The 25,736-nt window shown below is 38.5% G+C and overlaps 1 protein-coding gene across 8 annotated transcripts in view; it reads left to right on the top strand.

Annotated features, from left to right (window-relative positions):
• The window catches only part of LOC137266179 (E3 ubiquitin-protein ligase RNF38-like), a 78,051-nt gene that overhangs the window by 31,845 nt on the left and 20,470 nt on the right, over nt 1-25,736 (top strand). For 3 of the 8 annotated variants that reach the window (XM_067801668.1, XM_067801670.1, XM_067801669.1), the window contains exon 3: nt 24,629-24,711. In XM_067801668.1, the coding sequence (XP_067657769.1) occupies nt 24,629-24,711 (83 nt within the window). Of the gene's footprint in view, nt 1-19,093; nt 19,619-24,628; nt 24,712-25,736 lie in introns of those variants that run through there. The other 5 variants (XM_067801675.1, XM_067801674.1, XM_067801676.1 and 2 more) reach the window with 4 other exon arrangements.

Below are 25,736 nucleotides of genomic sequence, written 5' to 3'. Positions count from 1 at the left end.
CTTCAATTACCTTCACCTACCCTCCAGAAGGGGCGTCCATCTGACAAGCTCTGCCCTCATTGTGGTTCCCGGATCTGTGGACCCCTATCGCTCTCTCCAATCAATGTTGAGTTTGCATTTAAGTTTTATTCAGGGCGAAATCGTTTCATTTGACCCTCCTCATACATTTATTTCTTCGAGGGATTTCAACCTGGATTCTTTGTGTTTGGTAATTGTCATGTCTTTCTCTGATGTCTCATTTATGTGACCATGTTGTATTCCTTACTCATATGACTAAGCTTTACCTCCTTTCCTGTTCATCTTCTCCTATGTTTAACTTTTCTTGTTAAATACATAAAACTTCTTTTCATGAAAGCCACTGTCTTGTTTTTCATGAGTAAGAATAAATTACATTTTCCACTTTCCCCATGTTTGTTTACATTAATTCAGTTGCTCAATCATTTCTGATATTCCATAATTTGTTCATTATGTGTTTAAATTTTTGTTGGGTAATTGGTTTGCACTTTTCATTTAAAATCAAACTCCATTTGTCAATGTAATTATGCTCAATTACTTCAGAAAAATTATCTTATTCAAATTGTTATCCACCGGGGTAAATGTGACTGACATTTTCCCCTTGCATTTAGGTCTGTTCCTATTCAGTAGTGCATGATTCTATATCTTCCAGATAATTGCTGTGAATTGAAGTCAACATCTGAAATTTATGTTTTATGGACATTTTGTTTTGAAAAACATTATGGATTAGCTATCTAAGAGCTGTTTTACAATTTCCCACATTCTTTTGTAAGATAAAATGGAACCAAGCTCAGAGTCTATCAATACTCTCTTCATTATTGGATGTACCATGTGAACTAGACCATATCCCAGCCTTCCTCTCTATAACACTTCTCAGACCTTCAGTATAAAAGCTACCCAGAATAATCAAGAAATGTTACTCATTGTATGTTGAAAAACGACCATGATACTTTTGAAGTTGGCAAAATTAATTGAATAAGCTTGAAACAGAATTGTTTTATATCGAGGCAGGACTTCAAAGGCTTGCTGAGGTCGATGATGAAAAAAAAAATGTTGAATTGATATTCAGTGAAGCATGAATGAGTGTATTGGTGAAGGGACTTGTACAAGCCTTCCTTCGTTACTTGGTCACAGATGCTGGTCAGTAACCGTTATTGCTACATACAACAGCTGTAAATACAGTGAAACCCCAGTAGAAATTCATTACATGATGTTATCATTTCAATTCCCGCTGAGAGACACAAAATTGTCAATTTTCACATGCACATATGAAAAGTTCTGCATGGAATATTTCATTTTGAAACATCACTATGTAAGTGGAATGCTCTTGAGCTGAACCCCATTTCATTGCCATCATTTGCAAAAACTGTCGATTTCATGTGATGTGCATTACATGTCTATTTCACTTGTCAGTTTCAGTTCTCCGGCCTGTGGTACTTTTCCATTGCTTCAGGCATTATACATTTTATCTACTTGCATGTCCACCCAGAGTATGTAGGCAAACTTGATAGTAAAAGTGGGATAGAAACAGAATGACGTTAATGCCACGCCCTCCTCCTAACATCTACATCTGTAAAGGCTTGACAGTGTCAGCAACACCAGCTTTTAAATGAGGAAAGAAATTTAAACAGTAGCTTCATTTTATGGCTTGCGCTTGACTGAATATCGTCTACTGGATTTTCTGGTGTAACTCTAAGCAATCAGATATATATGTACAGCTGGTTGATTTTTAGCTCTGTGCATTATTGTTTTACTGACATGAATGTGATGAGAATCTGTTACAAAATATTGGATATTAATTTTACGAGAAATATAAAATCAAACATTTGAGTGAATTCCATGTGAGGAATTGATGTATCATGGTTGAAGAGAGGCATTGTTTGTCTGTGTATGATGTCTGGTCAGTAAACAGCCCGATGACGATCTGGAGTCACTCAGTGCACACTGCTTTATCCATTGTGATTACATGGTGGTCCGTGGTATTACAGATTCCAGGATTTAGGATGACTGTAATCAAACTGATAACAATGCGGGTGGATGCACTTAAATGAATCATAATGTCACAGGAAAGTCATTTCTGTGGGCGAACTTGTTTGTACTCGGGTCTTTCTAAAGATGTATTCATTAAGGTCTGGAGTCCGGATCTACCACCTGTGAACTTGATAAGTCCTGTTGCTATTATTCAATTTTAAAAAAGTTGTTTTAAGATATTTTTAAAATCATTTGAAATTCAACCACGCTTGAACAATTTGTAAAGATGTGCTCAGAAAAACCCTGAGACTTTACATAATACTCTTCGATTTTATTCCAACTTAAATTCATTTGTGATCTAAAAAGTGTTTGATGGCATATGTTCCAGGTTTGTCCCTTCTAACTTGCAGAGGCTTTGATGCTATTGTGAATGAAATCATTCAAAATAAGTACCCAAGAGCATGTACAGAAATCAGCATGGTTGATAAATTCTATTATCATGTCATGAATAGTGGATAAGATGTGATCCACCAATCACAACTCTGTATCATGAATAAATGCATATGCAAATGACATATCATGGTAGAAAATGTTTAGATGATATCTGTACATTGATACAATGTCTATTGCTGGATGAATTATTGCATAACATTACCAAACCTTTCCTAATGTGTGAAAACATGGTGAAGAATCATCACTTAAAGTTGATGGGGCAGTTTGTTCAGACATCTTATTGAACGTGGTTCCTTATATACCATTCATAAAAAGGTAGGGGATATTCTACTTTGTGACCATACCACTAGCCAATGGCAATGCTTATGAGAAAAAGTAAATATCCATATTGATGAAATATTTTTAAAAGGAATGGAATAATTTTTCACATTTTCCCTTAATTTCTCTTCATCATCTGTTTCCTCCTCGGCTTCATCATTTGTATGTTATCAATGTTGTAAATCCAATATCCCCCTACTTATTATGAATGGTATATTTCATTTTAGATAAACAGGTTTGATTGATGTTGGCTGTATTCCTACCTACCTAATAATCTCTACTCTACCTAATAATCTCTGGGACCAACTGTCTGTTACTGGTAATCTGATCTTCTGTTGTATAAAAGTGTTTGATGGGTACTTACTTTTGACTAACAATATAGGTTCATGGTCTAATCGGAAACATGCCACTGCAGAGAGAGTCAGAGGGTGACATGCAACATTCTTTCATGTTATCAGCAATGGACATAATCATATGTTTCAGGTAAATATCACACTGGGAAGGGATTGCTGGAGATTTTGTTTTTTGTCTCTGATATTCGTCAGTTGTGGCCACTTTCCTTCTTGACCATAACACATCCTTGACACCAAGCTAAATCAACGCTCTATTTACATAGTTCCCTTGTGGTCATGACCGAAAATAGCCCCTGTCTCCTGCTGGCGTTTTGAGGTCATCTAAGTATGTTTTGTGATATATGTATGAGGGACAGAATGATCGAAATAGGTCAGTACAAGATGGTGTATCCTGGGTGATGATAAGGAAACAGGACACAAGTGACTTAGTTGAAATAAACGTGAGAATACTTAATTACTTGAGATTGCTGACATGCTTGACTTGATGAGTGTAAGGTATGACACATCGTGGCCATCCCACCTTGTGCTGCCAACTAGGTATATGATGTCATGTCATGATGCTAAGTAGTGTCTTCGGCAGGCTCATGGGGACTTACAGGTCTGAATCTTGCATAGCAAATCCTTGGACAAAGCACTTGGCTTGTTATACTTACAGCATATGTTTGAAAGGTGATGGTAGAAACATGAAAGCCACTATTTCAATTTCAGATGCTTGTCTATATCATGACATATCATGATTGGTGTGAAACACCTGCAAGGATCATCTTCAATATGAATTTAAGTTTCTTCTTTCTGTCTTCCAAACTCAGTTCAAAACCAATAATGCCTTGTGAATACAAAACAGGTTTATGGTAAACTCAATGTAGTATTGAAAAAATTGATTTGGTACAGATCTTTCAACATTCAACAAGCTTCGTATATCAAATTCAACATGTTTGTGGTTCATACACTCGGGAGAAACATGATCGCTGAATTATCATTTAAATTAGTTTGACAATGCAAAGAAAACCATATTGATTAAACATGTGTTCATGCTTCCCAGATGGGATACAATGTACATCAAAGGATGTATGTTTCAGGTGTTCCACTCATCAATGAACATTTATCATGTTTCACTCAGTGGTGTACATGCTAGGTGATTGTCACTCAGCAATGTACATTTCAGGTGTTTCTCACTCAGCAATGTATTACAGGTATGTTTCACCCAATGGTGTACATCACAGGTGTGTTTCAGTCCACACTGTATATTTCAGGTGTGCTTCATTCAACAATGTAAATTACAGATATGTTTCACCCAATGATGTACATCACAGGTGTTTCACTTAATGTACATTCATCTTGTTTCACTTAATGGATGTACATTTCAGGTGTGTTTCACTCCACCATGTACTTTCAAGCGTGTTTCACTCAATGGATGTACATTTCAGGTGTGTTTCACTCAACCATGTACATTTCAGATGTGTTTCACTCAACCGTGTACTTTCAGGCATGTTTCACTCAACCATGTACTTTCAGATGTGTTTCACTGAGTGGTTCACACAGGTTAGGGGTTTTCACTCACATGTGCCCACTGAACAATGTACATTTCTCATGTTGAACTCAACAGCCATTTTCATTTATTCATCAGAATCATTTTTATGTTATTCTTTCTTTTTTCAACATTTTGTTTCATTTCGTCAGTGATGGGGTTATCATGCTCTTCAAGAGTACAAGGTATGTTCTCAATATTTCTGTCCATGAATTTGGGATATTATTTGTAAATTGGAAATCAGGTCCTGCAGTATTGTCTGGTGTTTATGAACATGAAAGAAGCATCGCATAAAAAACACTCTGTGTGTGTGGTAGGCAGCTGTCAATCCCACTCCAAATGTTTTTGTCCTGGCTTTGTGAAAAGCAAAGTTTGGGCCTGCCTAGCAACTGACATATTGGACTCTGCCTGTGTGCACTCAATCGCAGTGTAAGTATGTAGCTCCAGTAAGTCTCGATCCGATTTGCAGGCTTCCATTATTACCACGTCAATCCGTCTCAGGATCTGGGCCACCAACCCACCACCCAACATCAGTTGGTAGGTCTTAAAAGCATCCTCTGTCAGGTAAAGAGTGCTTCATGCTAAAACCGTTGTGGCAGTGGTTAGCCTGGATGCTGGCCTGGCATTGTATGTAAAACATTGTAGGTGTACACAATTGATTTTGCTGATGACTCACTGAAGGGATATTTTATTCATCCCCAAGACCCTCTCATTCCAGTAAGATCCTTTCTGTGGGTCTCCTCACTCTTCCACACCCTCGTCTGAGGTAGATAAATGTGATCGAGCACATGGCTAGGTCGACTGGTTTTATATCTTTTATTGCAGAAAGTGGAATTCTGGCTTATGGAATGTATTGTGAATGTGTCTGGATAAATGTGGCAAATATTTGGCTTGACATAACTTCTGGCTTGGTGTTGTATGTTAATTTATTCCGTGGAAATATCACTCATAATTTCTCTGATTTGAAATAGCTGAAATAATGGTGATTGTCCATTTATGTACAGTTCACAAGGTAGCTGTGATTATGTTTGTGACATATTTTCATCCCACTCAGGGGACCCCTGTAAATTCAAATTGCATTCTCTTTGAAAGTTTCATGTTTTGCGTAAAAGGTTATATCCTACCGGGTACCCTTTTTGTATCAATATAGGCAAATCACACTTTGCAAATGAAGTCAGCTGCATGGGGATTGTTGCCAAGGTAACGTGTAAAATCAATATTTATTGTACAAATAAATGAGCGTAGAAAACAGCAGGATTTTGATCAACACTGTCTGTCATTTTACAGCTTTGCTTCACATACTCTGGTGTTTAATAAATATCTGTGAAAACTTACATCCGTCAAGTCTCGAAGTGATAACATAACAGAGAGAACTGCATGACTGAGACAAAAGCGACAGAATTTGTGAATAATTATCTCCCTTTGTCAGTCCCATTTGACTACCGTAGGCAGCCATGTGTTCATTTGACAGCAGTTTAGAATTACTGAAGTCCATTGACCATCACTTGAACTTACTGTGCCATCAACACAGTTCAGTTAAGTCATATTGTTAGAGTGTAAAGAAACATTAGAAGAAAATGAGCCTACTCCCAGTAAACATGAATATTCATATTATAGGCATACAATTTGGTGAAAAGGCAGCTTGAGTACTCAATACAGTCGGGTTGGTTGATTGATTTGTGCTGGCCATTAAAACCATCATGGTTGGTTTTCTAGATTCCAAAATGTGAAAAAAAAAATCCTTACGTTTGTGTCCTTAATATCGCCAAATGAAGAGTCAGATTTCACTTTCAGGCCTAAAACTGACTTAGATTGTCACCAAAAACAGGCTAAAATATACTAAAATATATACTGATACACCAAATGATTGTTATGTTATTATCATGGTGGTGAGGATGCCCTGTGCATAGAGCTGAGGTCACAATTAGTGGAAGTGAAGCAACGCTGAGCGTGGAGGGTCCATGGATGGGTGACCATGTTCAGAAACTCCTGAAAGTTTCCAGGACATCAGTTGTGCCCCGCAACAAAGCATGTTTGATACCCTTGGCAAGTGCGTTCTGTTGAAATTGCCTCTGTTAACCCAGTAGAAAGTGGGTACCCGGTGAAATAAGTCATGAGACTATTAACCTTCTAGCTTGGGTTATTCAAGTTAATAATGACCAGATTGTGTGCTTTAAGCAGGATTCCCATCCTGGAAGAGGTGCGTTATAAATAATCACATTATTATTGCATCAGATGCAAGCTCTTTGTTCACTGGTATCTTTGATGAAGGAAAGAAAAAGAAATGGTACTAGTTTCTTTTCATTATGCACATTATGTTTACTATCTCAGGAACGTGTGAAGTGAGTTTGATGCTGTGGTCAAAAGTATCCAGTCTTCTCCAACATATTGACTCATGGGAGGACCACCTGAAGCGGTGTAGGTCTGAAATGTTGACCTCTTCAGTAGAGCACTAGAGCATGGGTATGATGCTGTCTTACTGAGCAAAAAGTCTTACTCATCAATAGCTATATGTCTAGCTGTTACATCCGGGTTATATTTGGTCTTTAGGAACCCAGGCTTGTCGTAGGAAGAAGTGGTCAGACTCTTCGATTTGGTTGAGAAATGTCATTGTATTATATTGTAGATGGGTGTTTGTTTTGTTAATTTCTGGAATGTCTGGTCCAGAATCAATAATTTACAGATGGCCGCCATATAGGTGAAATAAACAAATAAACGAATTATTTACTGAAGGTGTTGTAGCTGTCATTCCCTCAAGTTGCTGTGGTTGCTTTCATTCACTCACATTCACACAAGGTGCATTGATATCTTTCATTCACTCACATTCACTCAAGTTGCTTTGATATCTTTCATTCACTCACATTTACTCAAGGTGCTTTGATATCTTTCATTCACTCACATTTACTCAAGGTGCTTTGATACCTTTCATTCACTCACATTTACTCAAGGTGCTTTGATATCTTTCATTCACTCACATTTACTCAAGGTGCTTTGATAACTTTCATTCACTCGCATTTACTCAAGGTGCTTTGATATCTTTCATTCACTCACATTTACTCAAGATGCTTTGATATCTTTCATTCACTCACATTCACACAAGGTCCATTGATATCATTCACTCACATTTACTCAAGGTGCTTTGATATTTTTCATCCATTCACATTCACTCAAGTTGCTTTGATGTCTTTCATTCACTCACATTTACTCAAGGTGCTTTGATATCTTTCATTCACTCACATTTACTCAAGGTGCTTTGATATCTTTCATTCACTCACATTCACACAAGGTGCATTGATATCTTTCATTCACTCACATTTACTCAAGGTGCTTTGATATCTTTCATTCACTCACATTCACCCAAGGTGCTTTGATATCTTTCATTCACTCACATTTACTCAAGGTGCTTTGATACCTTTCATTCACTCACATTCACACAAGGTGCATTGATATCTTTCATTCACGCACATTTACTCAAGGTGCTTTGATATTTTTCATTCACTCACATTCACACAAGGTACTTTGATATCTTTCACTCACTCACATTTTCACAAGCTGCTGTGGTATCTTTCATTCACTCACATTCACAAAAGGTTCTATGATATCTTTCATTCACTCACATTCACTCAAGGTGCAGTGGTTGCTTCCACTCATCCAGTATGTGTTGAATGCATGTTACTTACTACATGCAAATTATGAAAGGTATAGTATACATCCTCAGCAGAGGGGCTTAGCACTTTTCAGGAATTGTAAATTGTCACTCAAGTTGTCAACTAATAATTATAGCTAGAACATTGTAGAAGGGCATAAAACAACATTGACTTAGCTCACTCAGGCAGGAAAATAAGGTTGTTAGTGTAAAATTTTAGGTTGTAAGACTTTGAATATAGTGCTCTTCCTTGAATAAGGAATGAATCAGTGAAAGGATGGACCTTATGAATCTAGATTTGTAAGACAAGGTCACCATGATTTTGGTTGTCAAATAAAAATTGTCCTGTTTGATAACTGTCTACAAACATCTGCAGGACCCCACTGTGGTAAACTGTGAGGCATTTTCATTTTGAATTACATAGTCTGAAAATTTGAAGCAGATGTCATGAAGACAGGAGTACTTTCTCTGGAATGAAACTGATGACAGCTTCCATGGCAACAGTTAACTGTCAAATTCTATAAGCAGCTGTATAGATATAGAATATGTCTGTTTATTAATGTTATGATTACAGTTTTCTGCTTTTAACAACGTTCATATCATTTCTCTCTGATAATTTCTTTTTGAAAGTATTTTTACATTTAAACAATTTCAGATAGTGCCAGCAAGAGGGTATGAGAAATGAGGTTTATGCCCACATATTTTTGGTTTGTGTTTTTTTGTCTCTGCAAATGAGATGCTCAACTTCCCAAATGTGCATTTGATTGTTTAGACCACAGCTGGGGAAGCTGTTTAAATGAGAATTTGATTTCTCCATCCCTTAAAAACTAATGAAACACAATATCATACCTAAACCACTCTTCCCTTCTCCCTACCCCACCCCCACCCCTACACACACAGTCATGAGATGAACTTGCCCAAATTTTGGCAATGCTATTGTTATGCAATGGGATGTCCAAGACATTATCAGAGATGTTGGATATTAACAATAATGGCTAGCAGTTATGTGTTGCTGTATTTCTTTCTTCTATTCAACATTTCTCCTCAATCATGTTTCTGTCTTAATAGTTTGTTTTATCTGGCTGGCTCTCTGGTATCAACAAGGATTTTGGGAGAGCTTGATGGGTTTGATGCCAAAGATTAATGAAAATCTTCAAGCCAAGGAATAGCTCATGGTTTATTCCATTGATATTTCAGCAAGACATCCTGTCTTGGAAAATGCTGTAATTATCAGTTTTGGATGTAATTATTTGCAAAATGTATAACGTAAAGCTTTTCACAGTAAATATTTTGCAGTTAAGTGCCTTTTATTCATGATTATAGGAAATGTACATTCTCTGAAGCCTTGAGCTGTGTTTATGGTCTCTGGATTCTAGTTCCTGTGAAGGAAGAAAAAATATGAAATTTTATCTCTGATTGGAATGAACCGTTAAAGCCAACTGATTGGATGAAAAATGTTGACAGTGTTCTGTTGCCATGGAGATTTTCTTTTAGTTGAGTGTTCCCTTCTTTCTCTCCCACTCCAGCATAGAGTTGACAGGGTATGCTTTGTTTCAACTTTCAGCAGCAGGCAATTGACAATGAATTATTATTTCATTTAGTCTCGGGTATTTAGTTGGCCTCTAATAGTTTGCAGAATTATTTATTTATGACATCTGACAAGATATGCCTGGCTCTGGTTGATCATCTTGAAGTGCAATAAACTGGTGGAAATATTTTTCAGTGATCTTCATGGAGTATTGCTGTTGGAAAAGAAAGTAATCTACCAACACTCAAAAACTGACCCCTAATTTGAACAAGAAAAATGATTTGATTATATTTTTGGCCTTGTTAGAATTAGAACAAGTGATTTTATGTTCTTGTCACTAAAGTAAGCACGCAATGGCTCTAAATATGTTTGTAACGAAAATATTTTACATGAATAGGCAGGTGCATTTGTCCTTCATTAGTTGGAATATGTTCAGATAGCAACCGTCAGTTCTGAGACTGAACACACTGCCTGTTTGTTGAAAAGCCAGCAAAATCTGAAAGCGACTATAACCCAGGCCCAACTGATAATGCACAGGTTAGGTTTCCTGTGCCTGATTTGCTGCAGGGAGGGCAAAAACATTGCCTTGATTTGTAACCATGTGAACTATCAAATTTATACTGGGAAGCAGCTATTTCGGTTGAGATTTCAAATGCATTTGAGATGTTGAAGGTATTCCCAACATTGAAGTCCTTAGACTGGGTAAGTTTCCTGGATGCAGAGACAAAAGACAGGGCCTAGCTCCGCTCCTATGAGAATGGGATTAGACCTGGCGACAGAAATACCAGTGCCTGGCAGTTGAGACAGCAGGGACCAGGGATCTGATGACTTTAGCTTATGCTTTTCTGCTGTCTGTAAGGGGCACAATTAAGGCCCAAATCCCTAACGGGATGTCAATTTCATGAATTTGGAATTTGAAAAATTTGGTTGCTTTCGGCAGTTTTTGGTTGTGCTGTTCTGTTTCTTTAGTGAGTTTTATAATCAAGTCTTGCCTGATGGAATTGCACCAATGTTTTATTTTGGGTGGTGTATGATTGTTAGTGAGGCTCCTGATGTTTTCGTGTTTGAAATGGGTCCATGATCATATATGTTGATCCATCTGTTTACACATGTGATTTCAGGTTTTGTCATTCTGTTAGTAATCATACCATTGCCTATGTATTGGATGAAATATATTCATTTGAAGCAGATATGACAATGTAGTCACCTGGCAACTGATGCATAATATCAACTTTGCAATCAGATGCTGTTGCTATGAATCTGGGCCAAAAACTTGTGTGAAAATAGTCGATGAAACTCGTGAACAAGAGACACCATGGAAACTACTTACTTCTCACGAATCTCAAGCCAATATAAAGGTGCTTACACCTAGGAGGTTATCATGGCAGGAGGGAGAGGTGGCATGGGGGGTCTAAAACTGAGACAAAATGAAAAACTGGTGTTTATCTAGCTCTGCGCCTGAGAGTCGCCTATCCCAAGCTCCCGCTGAGCTGTGTGGAGAGAGCTCAAACATCTGGGACCAACTTGTAATTTGGGGGATGTGTTTGGATTCAGGGATCAGTTTTCTCCCCTTCCTAGGTCTCATTTCACTGGGTGAATTATAACTAAAGCCAGTTGAGAAGTTCTCATCACTTGCACACAGGCTGCTGTCCAGTGAAGAAGTGGTATGGCAAATTGAAAGTAAATACTGAAATTTCACCACTGTTGCCTGGGGTTTTTATAGTTGTCCTCGTGAGATTATTCCAATAGAGACTGAGATTAGTGTTGGCCAGTAATTAAAAACGTTGGGCATGAATTTTCTTGATTAAGGTTTTAATTTGTTTGGGTCATATTGACAAAATGTACAGCTATGACTGATACTTGATTTTTTCTGAGAATAATCTGAGGCTATAAGCCAGTAGCTGTGTGGTAGTTAAATATAGCCTGTAGCATGATTATCTTAATATTTTTCCACTTTCTACAACAGTTGGATACCAAGTATTAGGTCATAAAAGTCAAATTCTTTGAACTTGATCCTAACTAGTTTTAAATCTTAGCTTACATCACACACATAATGTTAATTACTTTCCCCAAATTAGACACAAACTTCAAGTGTTTTTAGTCCAACATTTTTTAGGTTGCTTTGATGTTTGGATTAATGCAGTGTCATTTATTAAAATTTACAAGGAAACAAAAGATGTTAAAAGACAAGCTTGTTTGTCATTTGTAAAGACCAGTGTCTTTGAGATGACAGTTTCTACAGGATATCAACACGCCAGCCAGTCGGTAGGATACCACTGGTGGTTGTACTGTTGTAGATGAAGTTGTAGGGGGTGTAGTTAGATGCCTTTGTGCGGGAGGACAATGTGGGTTCCTTTCCCTCCTTCCCAGGTTGGCCTGGCCCGGCAGCTCTCAGTAAACTAGGTCCACTCGGAATAGAGAGGACATTGAAGACAGCCTATCGCTAACCTGAGCAACAGCTCTGCCTCTACCAATCCCTCTTGCCAAGACTGGGATAAGCAAGGATTGCTCGATAAATACTCCATTTCAGACACCAAACCAAGTGATATTCCTGCATTTTTTATACTTTTCTAAACAGTTTCAGATGATAGATAAAAACTTTTTTTCTCAGGTAAACACTTTTCAAGATGCACATTGCCAGTTTTTGTTCGTTCTTTTTATACTCTCTTTGGTTATGTTACAGTTTTTAGGGAAAGGTCTTGAAGCTTGAAAAAACTGGTATTTGGGTCATTTTTTTTCTTCTCTCAGTTTCTTTTGTTCTTAGAGACTTTGAAGAGAAACATTCTAGCAACTCCCAGGGAGTCGAAAAATGAGTACAGACTGTGATAATTTTCAAGACATCTTTTGTGTTTTTATGAAAAAGTTACTATCTGAGCACTTCCTTTTGGTTGATCTTTTGGGAAAAACAGTTGAAGCATCCTTCAGGTGTGAGACTCAGAAGAGCATATGATAGTTTGAGGTAGGTTAATGCAAGATTTACGCATCCCTGAAATTTACAAGGCAAATTTTGACTCTTTATGCCTTTTTGGAAGTGGTGTAATTAAATGCCTGAGATGCATATACCTCCAATCAATACAGCTTTTACATCTTGAAGGACAACAGAGCCCGAATAGTATATGGACACTTGTTCCTCATCTACAAGATATTTTCCTGATCAGCTCCATGCAGCAGACATGTTTTATATGAGAGAAATATATTCAAGAGTCAGTTTCAGCCATATTTATTTTTTCATCCAAAACTCAAACTTGCCATGACATTACAAATAATTCAATGGCCCTATGTTAAACTGTAACATTACACTGTACACCCACATCACTGTCCTAACAAAATCAAGCTGTTTTGGAGTCCAACCTAAAACTGGGGAACCTTATCTGCTGCTTGTAGTCTAGGGAACAGCAGCCATAATGGAGGTCCATACATCTAATACCTTATTGACTTCAGCCCGGGTTTGGTATTTGAGCAATGGCAAAAGCCCAAGGTGAATATTGCATGGCCATGCCTACCATTCTGGATGCTGGTCAGTTGTGTTTGAATGTATTGTCCATTGATTGACCAACAGGGAGAAGGATGGGAAAAATGGCTGTGTGAAAAGTTGATGAAAGTTTTAGTGGAGCCACTTCACTGCTGAGGATAGATCCAAGTAGAGCGAACACAACTTACCTTAAATCACAGTGGTGGAACATAAGAATGTGATGTAGAATGAGGTAATTAGGAAAGATGAACAAGAACAGAGTTGACAGAAATAGACATGGATAATCAATACAACAGTTTGTAAATATTAAATAAAAAAAATGAAAATCATTCATAACATGCAACTTGACATGATCTTTGAAATGTCAAATTCAATCAAGCTTTAGTGTGTAAGATTTCTCATTGCACATTAAAGTTTCAGCAGAGAGGCTATGATGGGACTCCATGACAGTCCCAATATAGCCAGGTGTTTATATGGTTGCTAAGGGAAGACATCCAGTGATAGTTACTGCTAATGTTTCTAATCCTTCCCGTGAATAATTACACTTACAGAGCTTCACATCCAACTAGACAAACGCTACCAACTATCAGTGGAAATCTAAATTTTTCTATGGATGAAGAACACAATAATTCCACACCAGTTAAGATTCATTATCAAGAAATAATTTTGTTGTTTATAATCTAATGTATGTGTATTTTTCATTGAAAGTCCCTTGCTTTTTCTAATGAAGACTGATCTCAAGTTTGGCATTTGGAACATTGTCACATTTACAAATGTAAATTTTTTGATGTTGCAAGTGAAAAATCAATGTTTTGTAGTGAGCGTGGTCAGATGTTAGTACTAAAATCAATTATGGTTTTAGAAAAGTTTAGTTCCTCCAATGTTTTCAGTTTTAATTAAATTCTTCAACATAAAGTATGAAGATAACGTTGTAAATTTATAGCAAAATACACACTAGATTAAAACTCATCAATAATCAGGCTTGAAATCCATCTTCTTGGCTCATGGCTTTCATGCTTGGCTTGAATCATGGATGATAGATTGATTTACCTGACAAAACATGAAAAGATGACATCAATAAGTCAGCATGTGTGGATGAATATTTCATCATAAGGGGATGGTGACCAAAGTCATTTACATGTGTATGTTGCTGAAATAAGCAAGAGGTTTGTATGCATGAAGGCTTCAAAGAGTCATGGCAAATGTAGTGAAACATACAAAGTTCACATTATGCAACCATAAATTTCTAAGAAATTATTACTGTTTCAAGATGTATCAATATCATGTGTCGATCTAGAAACAGTTTAAATATGACATATGAAATGTCTTCCTTTAAGTTGCAGTTCACATAGACTGTACACCAGTGTTGTAGTAAAATGGATATACAGAACTTTGCCTACTAGAACTTTGCCCACCATAATTTTGACAGGGGAGGAACTTTGCCCAACATAATAATATAACATTTTATAAACTATGTGAAATACATACATTTGGTATGTATTACTTGCTAAACTACACAAACACAGTATATAATATGGTACATTGATAGAGTCAAAAATGAATTTGGAGGGTGCAAAAAACTATATATCCTGAGCAGAGTGTTAGGTATGTGAGTAGAGAGGTAAGTATTAATTGTAATTAGAAAAAGAAATGCAGAATAGTACATGCTTTAATGGGAGGGTCACATGGCTAATATAGTTTGTGCTTTCACAAGTATAGTTTGTGCACCCACAACACTATTTGTTGAAAAAATAAAACTCACCTATCTGTAGGGCTGATCAAAAAGATTGATAAACAAAAATATTGTTGATGGGAAGAATTATTCCTATCATCGATATGGAAAATGTCATCGACAGTACCTTGCATGAGCTGTTTTGATGAAATGTAGTTTTAGTGTACACAATAGTCAAAATTATGTCTCATTCATTAGCCACATCTAAAGTTCAGAACTGTTTTTGTTGAGAATCCTTGCATTAATGTGGTCCCACTTGCCAGTGACATGAAATATGTTAAATGTCTTTCAGAGTCACTTTTCAGATATATCATGATAACTGAAGGGTACTTAGTTAATGGTTATTCTTCTCAATGACTTATATGGACAGCTAGCTCTACTTGTTTAACAGTAGGTTTCAAATACAGTGTTTGACTGAGGGTGGTCATCAGACTTGTGGTTTTTTTGCAATGAAATATATGTCCTAGGTCTGCTTTAGGTTTATGACTGCTTGACTTTCAACCTAGGCTTGAACGCAGATATTGTATGGCAATTTCACAGTTCTCAGCAACTCGAATAGGATTCAGCAAATGAATGAATTTCAAAACCAATTTCAAAATGTATAATAGAAATCCATACACCAAGACTGTTTGGTGTATGTCTCTATGAGTGAAGTTATGTGAATCTTTAGGTTTCCTTGACATTGTTTGAATTTGAGCACCCTGAAATACTTGAACTTTTCACATTAGGGTTATGACAGAGCCCTTGAATTGCTCAGTACTCAACCAAATGTATTCATAATGAATATGTATAACAGATAGGGGTTACTACATGATGTATGTTTCATCACACAGCTGGTGTGGGTTATTTTTGTGTGTGTGAGAAACTCCCAATTTGATATGCATCAGTATCGAAATCCACCAGCAAATTCAGCTCACTCTCTGCACACAGTGGATTCTAATCTAGTGGTTCCTGTTGCCCTAGGCCTGGTACTTGGACAAAAACAGTCGGGACAAGCAGACATATATACACAGATAAACTGTGTCCCGTCACTGCTTTTATGGTGACAGTGTGCTGTTTCCTCTTGCTGACTAGTTGAGCTACGAGAAACCTGTCCATTTCCCGGACTGTTTGCTCATGAGGGGAATAATAGTTCATTTTATTTTTGCAATATTTGATATTTCGGCTGGGCTAAAAACTCCCCAGGCATTGCGAGCCGATTGTTTGCTTAGTAAATTTGCCCAGGACTAACACATTGACAGTTGACTAGAATTTTGTAGATCAAATTTGCCCATAATAGATTGCAATTTGCCCCTGGTTTTTCAGAAGGAAGCAACAGCTTGCTGGTTGATAGCTGGAGGCTGGTCTAGGACTATCTGGGCTAGAACAGCATACCTATGGTCCTTTGTCTTACCTGACAATGAGTAGGTGTTGGTTCGGGGCAAGGGAGTGGGGAGCACTGCAGGGGGGTTGGAGATATGCAGAGCCTGCCTTCAGTTTATGGGGGGAAAGACAATGCATTTCCTGTTTGAGTTCATAGAGTTTCACATGACATATATCACACCATGATGAGACTGGAAGGTTAGGGTGTGAATAATATAGTTGTCACCACCCTGGTCGTAGATGTGCATAGAAAAACTTGTGGATTAGTAACAAAGGAGACAACCTTTTTTTTTTTCATCAGAAAGATTTTTTAGGCTGGAACATTTTGTTACCATAAGATTTTGTTATATTTAATGCTTTCACACACAGACACTGATAGAAGTTGATCATCAGATATGTAAGTTTTTTTATAGTATGTTCTCTTGTCCATTTCTACAAGCTTTGATGTATATTTGTAACAAAATGGATATAGCGACAAATCTTTAAAAGGCTCAGTTTTGGATGTAATGTAATGCGAGGCAGTTTTTTCAGTAAGAAGGAAAAGAATAAGTAATACAAGTAAACCCTGTCCTTGGATATAAGAAGTCCTTGCTGAAAACTAAGTCTGTTGTTTGATTTTGAGAGTTGGACATGGCACTGACAACCATGAGATGGTAATGACTGATAAAAATGATCTGTCACAGTTGTCATTTTGACCAAGCAGAAAGCTTGTCAATACTATGTACTTACAGATATTCACCAGGTTCTAATTATTGACAGGATATTTTTTCAGTAATGTATATTTGGTAACAAATTGTTATGCTTTTTCAATGCTATAAAATTGTTTCCCCAGAAATGTTTTGAGTAAATTGTGGCTCTTCCTCCATGTTTTGGGGGTTTTTTCTGGGAAATGGATACATAATTACAGATAACTAGCCATGGATCTGACTCAACCCAAAACTAGGGGAATATGAACTTTGATGGAAAAGTTGTATCCCAGTATATGACTTGTTACAACAACCTACTTCATTTGATCATAGAAGGCTGTAAGAGTCAGACAGATGTGAGTTTGTAATTATTCTTGTAATTCTATTGCCAAAATAGAGTTAATTTCCATGTACAGTTTCTTTCTGATTTAGGGCTTAGAAAATTTGTCTAATTTCTCAGACTGTATCCTATTCATTTAAATTTGTTTTTTGTTTGAATATTCCTTCAAGCAAGAGACTCTTATCCCCCAGAAATTAGCATCAGAAGGATAGTCACTGTTACCGATTCCGATATCTACTGAAGCAATTCCAGAAGACCAAAGAATTTGCTAAAACCATTCCCTGGTCACAAAGTCTGTGAAGCTAGAAGGCTGGGTAATTCAGAACCCTTGTTCCCCTGGAACTAATATTTTACATGCAAAAACCAAAAACACCACACACGATCAAAATGTTCCTTTAAGGTTGTCAGACTCCAGAGTAATGAATGTATCTTTAGTGCTCCTGGAAATTGGCTGAGAAATGCTCCAGACTGTCATGTAGAAGAGCAAGAGTACAACTCTTGCAATGGTGCCAGCCAGATATTCCCTATGGTTTCAACATGAAAGTAGATTAGTGGCTTGGAGAAGAGGAAGGCGATAAGATGGGGTGGGGGCAATCTAGAAGGAGGAAGTTGGGGGGAGCAGAAGAAGGGTGGGGGATTGTAGGAAGAGACTGAGCTGGGTGAGGCCTGACGTGGTTGCGTAGTCCTTGTTCACCCATTCGGGACAAGAAATTGTCCTCTGCAGTTTGTTAATATTGTGACACAGCTGGGCCGATTCCAAGTGAAGGTTCCAAGGTGTGTTGCCCATACACCTTCTTGCTTTGACCTTCGCTTGTGGAGCTAGCCCAGACAGTGGGAAACTCACACCGAATTTAGGAAGTTAATGACATTTGGACTAAAGTTTCCCCACCAGGCTTTCAATCAAGGACTGCGAATCAATGTGGTTGAGATGATGGTCGCAGGTCTTCACAGAGTATTTGCTTCTCTGCCTTCACTAAATGAAGTGATTCCTCAACCATGGTTCCTCCCGGCCCCTCTTCCATTAGGCTTTGCTTCTAATATTTTAGCAAGTTGCTGTCTACTGGCATTATCATTTTAGCAAATTTCCCAGGAGATCTGTCTTTGTTCTAGTTTCCTGTGTGGAGATTATCCCTATTCCCAGTTCTTATCTACCCCATTACAACCAAAAGCTGTAGCGAAGCCTCTCACAAAAACACACCATGGGATAAAAAACTCCCAGCCCAACACCCAGACAACACTTTTGTCACATGAACTACTTCAGCCCCCCTCCCGGTTCATCATGAACAAAAAAACTGACTCTCCAGCAGGCAACTCCTCGCAACTGACAAGGCAAGCAACATTTGCCTGACTTCCACAGTCTCCAGGGAGAGAAGCCCCCCCCCCCAGCCTTGTTGTCATCAATGGGAGGGGAGACCCGGCCTTCCCTCTATCATGGTCCTGTGTAGCTGGGTCAACTCATGGTCATCCCAACTAGGTCAGGCAGCAGTGATAACATAGCTAGGGAAACCCTTAGTGTGTGTGTGAGCTGGAGAGTGTGTGTGTCAGGCAAACTGACTGGGCTACAGTCTCCCCAGGCTTCAATGGCCATCAGCCAGTGACAGACACACCCGGTAATCACCTTATCACAGCTAGGCAAGTCTGCTTGCCTGCTCGCCCAGCCATAGTGGAGTCCATATAGCCTAGCTAGCTCAGCCAAACAGTACTTCAAGCCACTCTACTCCAGCCCTGCTGCCTCTCTCAAGTCACAGTAGGGCTTTACTCTTGGTTTGAATGGAGGGACTAAGGTACGACTGCGGATTGTGCCTTTGTGAGTGTGATTTTTGCTTCATTTTGTCAACTTTGTGCATAGTTTCCCCTTTTGCTTGGTTTGTTTAAACCCTGTATTGGATACACTAGGCCGCAACTAGCCTTTATATACAGGAACACTTGAAGCATGCTTAGATGTTGAGGAAGGATGTGTATCAAAGTAGTGTTGTGTAGATCGTGATGGTGGACATGCAAGGATGTAGGATGTGCTTGTGGTAGATATTGCCAGCCTGTGGTTGTAGTCACTTCAGCCTGAACCAACCACCTCACTATACAGCTAACTGGACAACCATAGCGGCATGGCAACCTCCTCACTATACAGCATGTTGGACAGTCATACCCCAAACAGCATGGGCCATCAACTGCATCAGTGGGGGAACTTTGGTATGCACTCTCAAGTTTGTCAGCGTGAGTTACTAGACCATGTGTTATCATTTCAGCTTTGTTTACTTGTCAAATTCTCAGATAAGATAGAGAGAGTTATTTGAAAATGTTGGCCAGGCTGTACATGTGAATTTCGCTTGGTGTGTAAAAGTGACTTTAGCATTAGGACCAGTACAAAAGTGTCATTCATTTGGTTATTTCTTTCCTTGTAGAGTTTCTGAACCCTCCATTCTCGACGCTTGCATGCATTTATGTAGCTATGAACTTGGTATCGATCTAAACAGGCGTTATCTTTACAGGCAATTTCCTTCATTCATCCCCTTGCACTAACTCATTCCCTTTCTCCACCTACCTGCCCCATATTCAGGCTCCATTTGCTTTCATGTTCATTTCTGTCATGGCTTACTCATATATATCCCCGTCACAATAACTAGTGTATACCTCCTTCCTTTTCCTCCTTCCTGACCTCATTCTCTCTATCTTCACGCCATCTTGGTAAGCCTGCTAAAGTTAATGTGCAATTTCATCAATTTTTTTTCAATTCCCATGTCAACAACCAGTGTATATCTCTTTTCCATTTTCTCTCTTTCTTTCTATCCTCTCACCAACTCAGAAGACCTTCTAAAGTTCATATGCAATTTGATCCACTTTATAGTGTCTTTTTCTAAATCCCTGTGCCAGTAACCAATTTATCCTCTTTTTCCAATTGATGGCCTTTTCTCTATCCACTGTTGATATTGTTAGACAATTGCTAAAGTAATTTTCAATGTTATCAAACTTAAACTGTCTTTTTTAAAAAACCTTGACTTCATGAAAGGCCACATTCATCTACATCCGTACTTTCTTCTGTTTTCATTGTAATGTATGTATGCTTGATTTTATGTTCAGAACAAAGTCTGACTGTGTGACACAAAAGACTTGTCTTTATGTGTAGTTTATGTTTCCCTATTGTCCAGTTTATTCGTCCCTGCCCAATTCTGTCTATCACTATTCAGGCTGGAGTTTCCTGTTACCATTTATCTTTGCCTGTGTCCTTCAGCACTGGTATGTAATTACCACTCCTTGCCCTCAGCCAGTATTGTGTGCCATGCATCCACACAGTCCACCCCTTTCACCCTGAATGACCTTTCATTCAATCCTGCCTCCTTTCCTTTATTTTGTCTTCTATTCCAAAAGCTAATCCCCATCATGGCAGCCTTATTCCATTTCATTCCCCCTTCACTACACAGTTTTATCATTCATCTGTGCTGCTACCTCAACCACTATGTTAACCTACTTCTCAAATTTTCATTTTTGTTATCTGCCTCCAATCAATTGCTCCACATTTGCCTTATATTCTGCAACAACCAGCCACCAAAATTGTATCCCCCAATCACTCAATAAACCCCATTTTATTTTTCTTCCTCTCTTTCACTCCCTCGCTCTCCCCTTCTTTCTCCCCCCCCTCCCAAAAAAAAAATCACAGCACCAAGCACTTCATCCAATATATTCTTCCTTCTTTTATTCTCTCTCTTCCTGGCACAAGTACGTCTGCTCTGCATGCCGTCCAGCTTGATTGTGTAGTCCTGGCATGCAGCCAGCATGGCTTGAGGTGATTTCCAATGATTAGCTTTAATTGGGCCTTGTCTGGATTGCCTACACTGGGCCTACATGCCTGTACCATGCGTTGCCCTTGCCAAACCCAGGAAGACTCCAATCCAATATACACAACCTGCAGTTTTACTTGCTACAGAGGTTCTGCCCACATACACCCTGTCAGGTGTTTGAGTCAGTGTGTGCTAGCTATGCAAGCTATGCAGACACCAGCTACATCATGTGGACATAAGCACTGCAATGTAGTAACCTAGCTGTTATGCCTTGATATCACATTGTGCTCAATCTCATATGTAGATGATCAGCTTGCATGAACTAAAGCACTGTTTCTGTCTATGGGATTCTAGTCTGTCCAAGAGTTTAGTGGAGACAGATGTGTTCTGGGTAGAGGTTTAGAGTCAGTCAGTATGTCTGTGTCAGGTTGTCTCGCAGTACTTGTATGTCTGCATCAGCTGTTGCCGGTCAACATGTGTTGTAGGTCATGGTTTGATTAATATGTGAAGACAGGAGCTTGCCAAGTGCCTCATGTACTTCTGGATATTTCTGTATGATTGTCAAATTCAAATGAAATCTAGTTTCTGCATGAGTGATGGTTTCAGTCTAGACAGCAGGGGTCTATGCATAGTGAGAAGTGTCAGATCTGTGCCCATCTGCATGCATTTGTGCACATTTTTTGTGAACTTTTTGTAAGCACACCAACACATATCACTTGTCTGTATGTCCGTCTACAAGGTTACTGTTCAGTGACTTGGACAAAGTTTTGTTTTGCATGTTTTGCACAGGGTGACATGTCTAAATTGGCACCTGTCCAGTATTCCCAGACGAATGTCCTACAAGGTATCCTGACATAGTGTCAATCTACTGATTCAAAAGCTTCCCTTCCCTATCAGGGAAAATGTTAGCCTACCTCTATACCAATTAGTGGTTGTCAAGGAAGTCTGGCTGCCCAAATTCAACATCCTTTATAACTCTTCCCTGCCCATCCCTGCATTCATCAGAACCCACCTTTTCTTCTCTTCATCTCATTTTTTGCTGTTATCTGTTGATACCTTTTCTACAACAACTTTTTATTTCTTCTTGAAACATCCCTGCTCAAGTGCCAAGCCCCTTACCCTGCTACCCACCCCCTTACCCTGCTACCCACCCATCACTTAAGGGCAATTCATCCAACCATTCATCTATTGTTGTCAAGAGTGAATCTAAACTTCCAAGAATCTGGCACCTCCAAGGGTCAGGGTGACATGCCTGTAGCACTAACCTGGAACATCAAGCTATTATTGTCACAAAGTGGAAGAATTTCAGGAGGAACTGTCTTCAAGTTCCAGACCAAGTCACTTCTTACAGAACTGTGATTGGAATCTTAACATTTAGATATATATATGTTTTGAAAATATTCTGTTTTGGTGTTCATTCAAATACTATCATCAACGTTTTTAGGGAATGTCATAATAATGTGTTTTCTCATACAGTATATAGGTGTGGTAAACATTACCATGTCTGCTGTGTCATGTGTGGAAGGGATTTGAGATTTTTGTGTCTCGACTTTATGCATAAACGCCACTGTTTGTTCTCCAATGAAATGTAAGCCTTGTGTTTTAATTATGAATTCTCACATTAATATCAGAATCTTCAGGTCTCTTTCCTACTTGAGGAATATAATAATTAAATTAGACGTCTTGTCTATCCTTCACATATGCCTCTTGAAGATATCTTAAAGGGCCAGTTTGGAGACATTTACCATTGAGAAATTAGCTCAGTGCAGATTAATGCTGCTATCAAATGACTGGTATGGTTTGCATTGTTCAGTATAAAAAATCTCCCCAAACTTGTATGTGTAGAACAGTGGTATTGAACCAAAGCTTAGTCTGCATAGAAATGTCCCTTTTTCCTACAGTCTATACTTCTGGGATGGTAACACTATCAAATTCCACAAATACACACCTACAATTTTATTGGGAAAAACTATTTAACCCTCGAGCATTTACTTGAGTAATTATGGTAATTTTTTTTTTTTTTTTCGCTACTTATTTGCCTTGTGTATTTAAGTAGAAATTGAGTCACTTTGGAGATTACAATTATTTAAGTGTAAGAAGGCGCAAGGGACCCACTTCAAATTAGCCTTCATGGGCGAAGTGGTTGCTTTTCCTCGCTTTGATGCTTTGAAAACAGCTAGTAGATATTCAAGTTACACAGTCTGTTTTGCAAAATGGATCTGAAAAGACTGATAATTCTAAGACCTTTTCAAAGATGTGACCATGCTTAATTACAAAAGTGGCCTGATTGGTTAAGGTCTGAAATTGATGTCCTGTGTAAGGTCAGTAGATGAAAGACTCACGGCAGGGTGTGTGTAATTTGTTTCTCCAGTAATGGCCACCTGTCACTGATCTGCTGACCAGCTGAAGTTGACCAGCACCAGTTTGACATGGACCAGGCTACCAGTTTGAAATTGACCATTTCCTGGTATAACATGTGTTAATGGCACCTGATGATGTAACCTATGCCCTGTGACCTTCATTATGACAGATAGGTGTATAAGCAGCACTTTATATGGGGTTGTTTCAGTTGTCTTGCAGATTTCATCTGTAAGCATACTATTTTGTCATGTGATAACTCAAGGAACAAAATCTGTTTTCGATCAGTGTTTAAAGTGTGATGTCTCCAAGAGCATAAGAAAACACAAGCTCAAATGTCCTAACAGTATTAGAGAACAATGGGTGTGCATTCTGTCAGCTTGCTGGAGACAATGACAACTGATTGCAAAATATTTTATTTTGAAGGTGGAATGTTATCATAATGTTCAAGGGGGTTATCAGGTTATCAAGGGAATATCGGGTGTGGGCATAGCCCTTGGAGTGGTTTTATTTTGGATATCATCTTGAAGTGTTGGTATCAGACACACTTGAATTCTTGTATGGTATTGTTATGCTTGAAATGACAATAAACTAAGAGAAGGAGATTATAGAAAACTTGGATTCTGAATTAGATATGGAGTTTATATCGTCATCTCATGAAACAGGAATACTGATCATGATAAAAAATGTTAAGAATTGTTGTTTATGCTTTTAGCAATGGAAGTTTTGTTAGTGCATTGCAGTGATCTGTAAGCAAAATGTTATGCTGATAAGGTTTGTGAGATCATGGCAGTAGTATTCATTGTATTCTCTCACTACATTGTACATCTACCCTCACTCAAGTGGTTTGTTCATTACTGGTGATTCACTTTGCCTAGGCAACTGAGTTTGTGGGATAGCCATAGTGAGACTGATCTAGCTTGACGTCCACATATGGCAGTTTGTGAAGCCAATGCATGATATGTCCAGCCATGTAAAAGCTGGAATGAACTGCTAGGTTATTTTGACAGAATTGTGTTTTGCTAAATTACTCACAACTGAAAATATTCCCTAATTGGCAGGACATTAAAGTTTGTATTTTGCTTTCCAGATCTCCATAGTAACCTCAGTCAACAGATGCAGCACTCGCCTCAAATTTACTCAGGAATTATTACGGATGATCCGACAAGAAAGGTGAGTGAAATCTGCAACATTCCTTGCATGCATATTACACTGTTCCAGTAATACAGACCCTAACTCGAACACACAGTTTCTGAAAAATGCAGGGAAATGACAGTGCCTGTAGACAATTTCATGTCAGTGCCTGTACACAATTTCATCCTGATCCAAACTCATTCATGCCTCACTATCTATGGCTCGTAAAGGTCCAATTTGTCTAGGAAAAAATGTACTGGAGGCCTTACTAAGTGCAATAATGCTTTAGGGGTTGTGTATGTTTTGTCCCGGAAATTGCTGTGCGGGTCGTGGTGCAGAAAGCCGGACTTTGTTCTGGCTGTGTGGTTAACTAGGTCAGCTGGGAGACAAGGAAATCTACCCCCCTGCTCAGGGCACCCACCCCCCTTTGATGACACCCATGTGGATTACCTGCCTCAGGCAGTTGTCAATTTCACTGGCTGTCCACATCAGTGCCCTGGGGCTTGTCTACCTCATACACTACCTCCACTGTTTCCCTGGCCAGTAATGACAGTGATGCATACATAGGAGCAGGGTTGGGATACTGACAACAAGATAGGTGGATATTGATATGAAAGTACAGAACCCCACTGCAAGACCCAAACTTCCCCACCCTGCTGATCGAGGGCTTGCCTTGATATCGACAAGCTAAGAAACAGTTTCGGAAGTTGAGATGATGAAGGATCGATAACTGTGGATACCAACAACAAACTGTGGCTAACCAGACCAGTTTTAGAATGTGTGGAATTACAATATGTGGGGTAGGTGCATGTATACGGTGGATCTACAACACTGGAAAAGTTAACAGTGAATCGTTTAGTTGATGTGATCTCTTCTAAATTCACCAATTGTGGGTTTTCTTTTCTCTTGATTGAAATTTCTCACCAACTATTATCTGTAAAATGTGAATTTTACTTCTTTTATGTAGAAGTAACTAAGATGTGGGGTATGAATTTTGCATGATTTCAAATTGCACGTTCATTCTGAAAGCCATTAATGTTTCATGTCATGTTGCCATGTTTCTG

This window comes from Haliotis asinina, chromosome 15 (assembly GCF_037392515.1).
Source record: "Haliotis asinina isolate JCU_RB_2024 chromosome 15, JCU_Hal_asi_v2, whole genome shotgun sequence".
In the NCBI taxonomy this organism is placed as follows: Eukaryota; Metazoa; Mollusca; class Gastropoda; order Lepetellida; family Haliotidae; genus Haliotis; species Haliotis asinina.
This window is presented reverse-complemented; position numbering and strand designations above follow the sequence as displayed.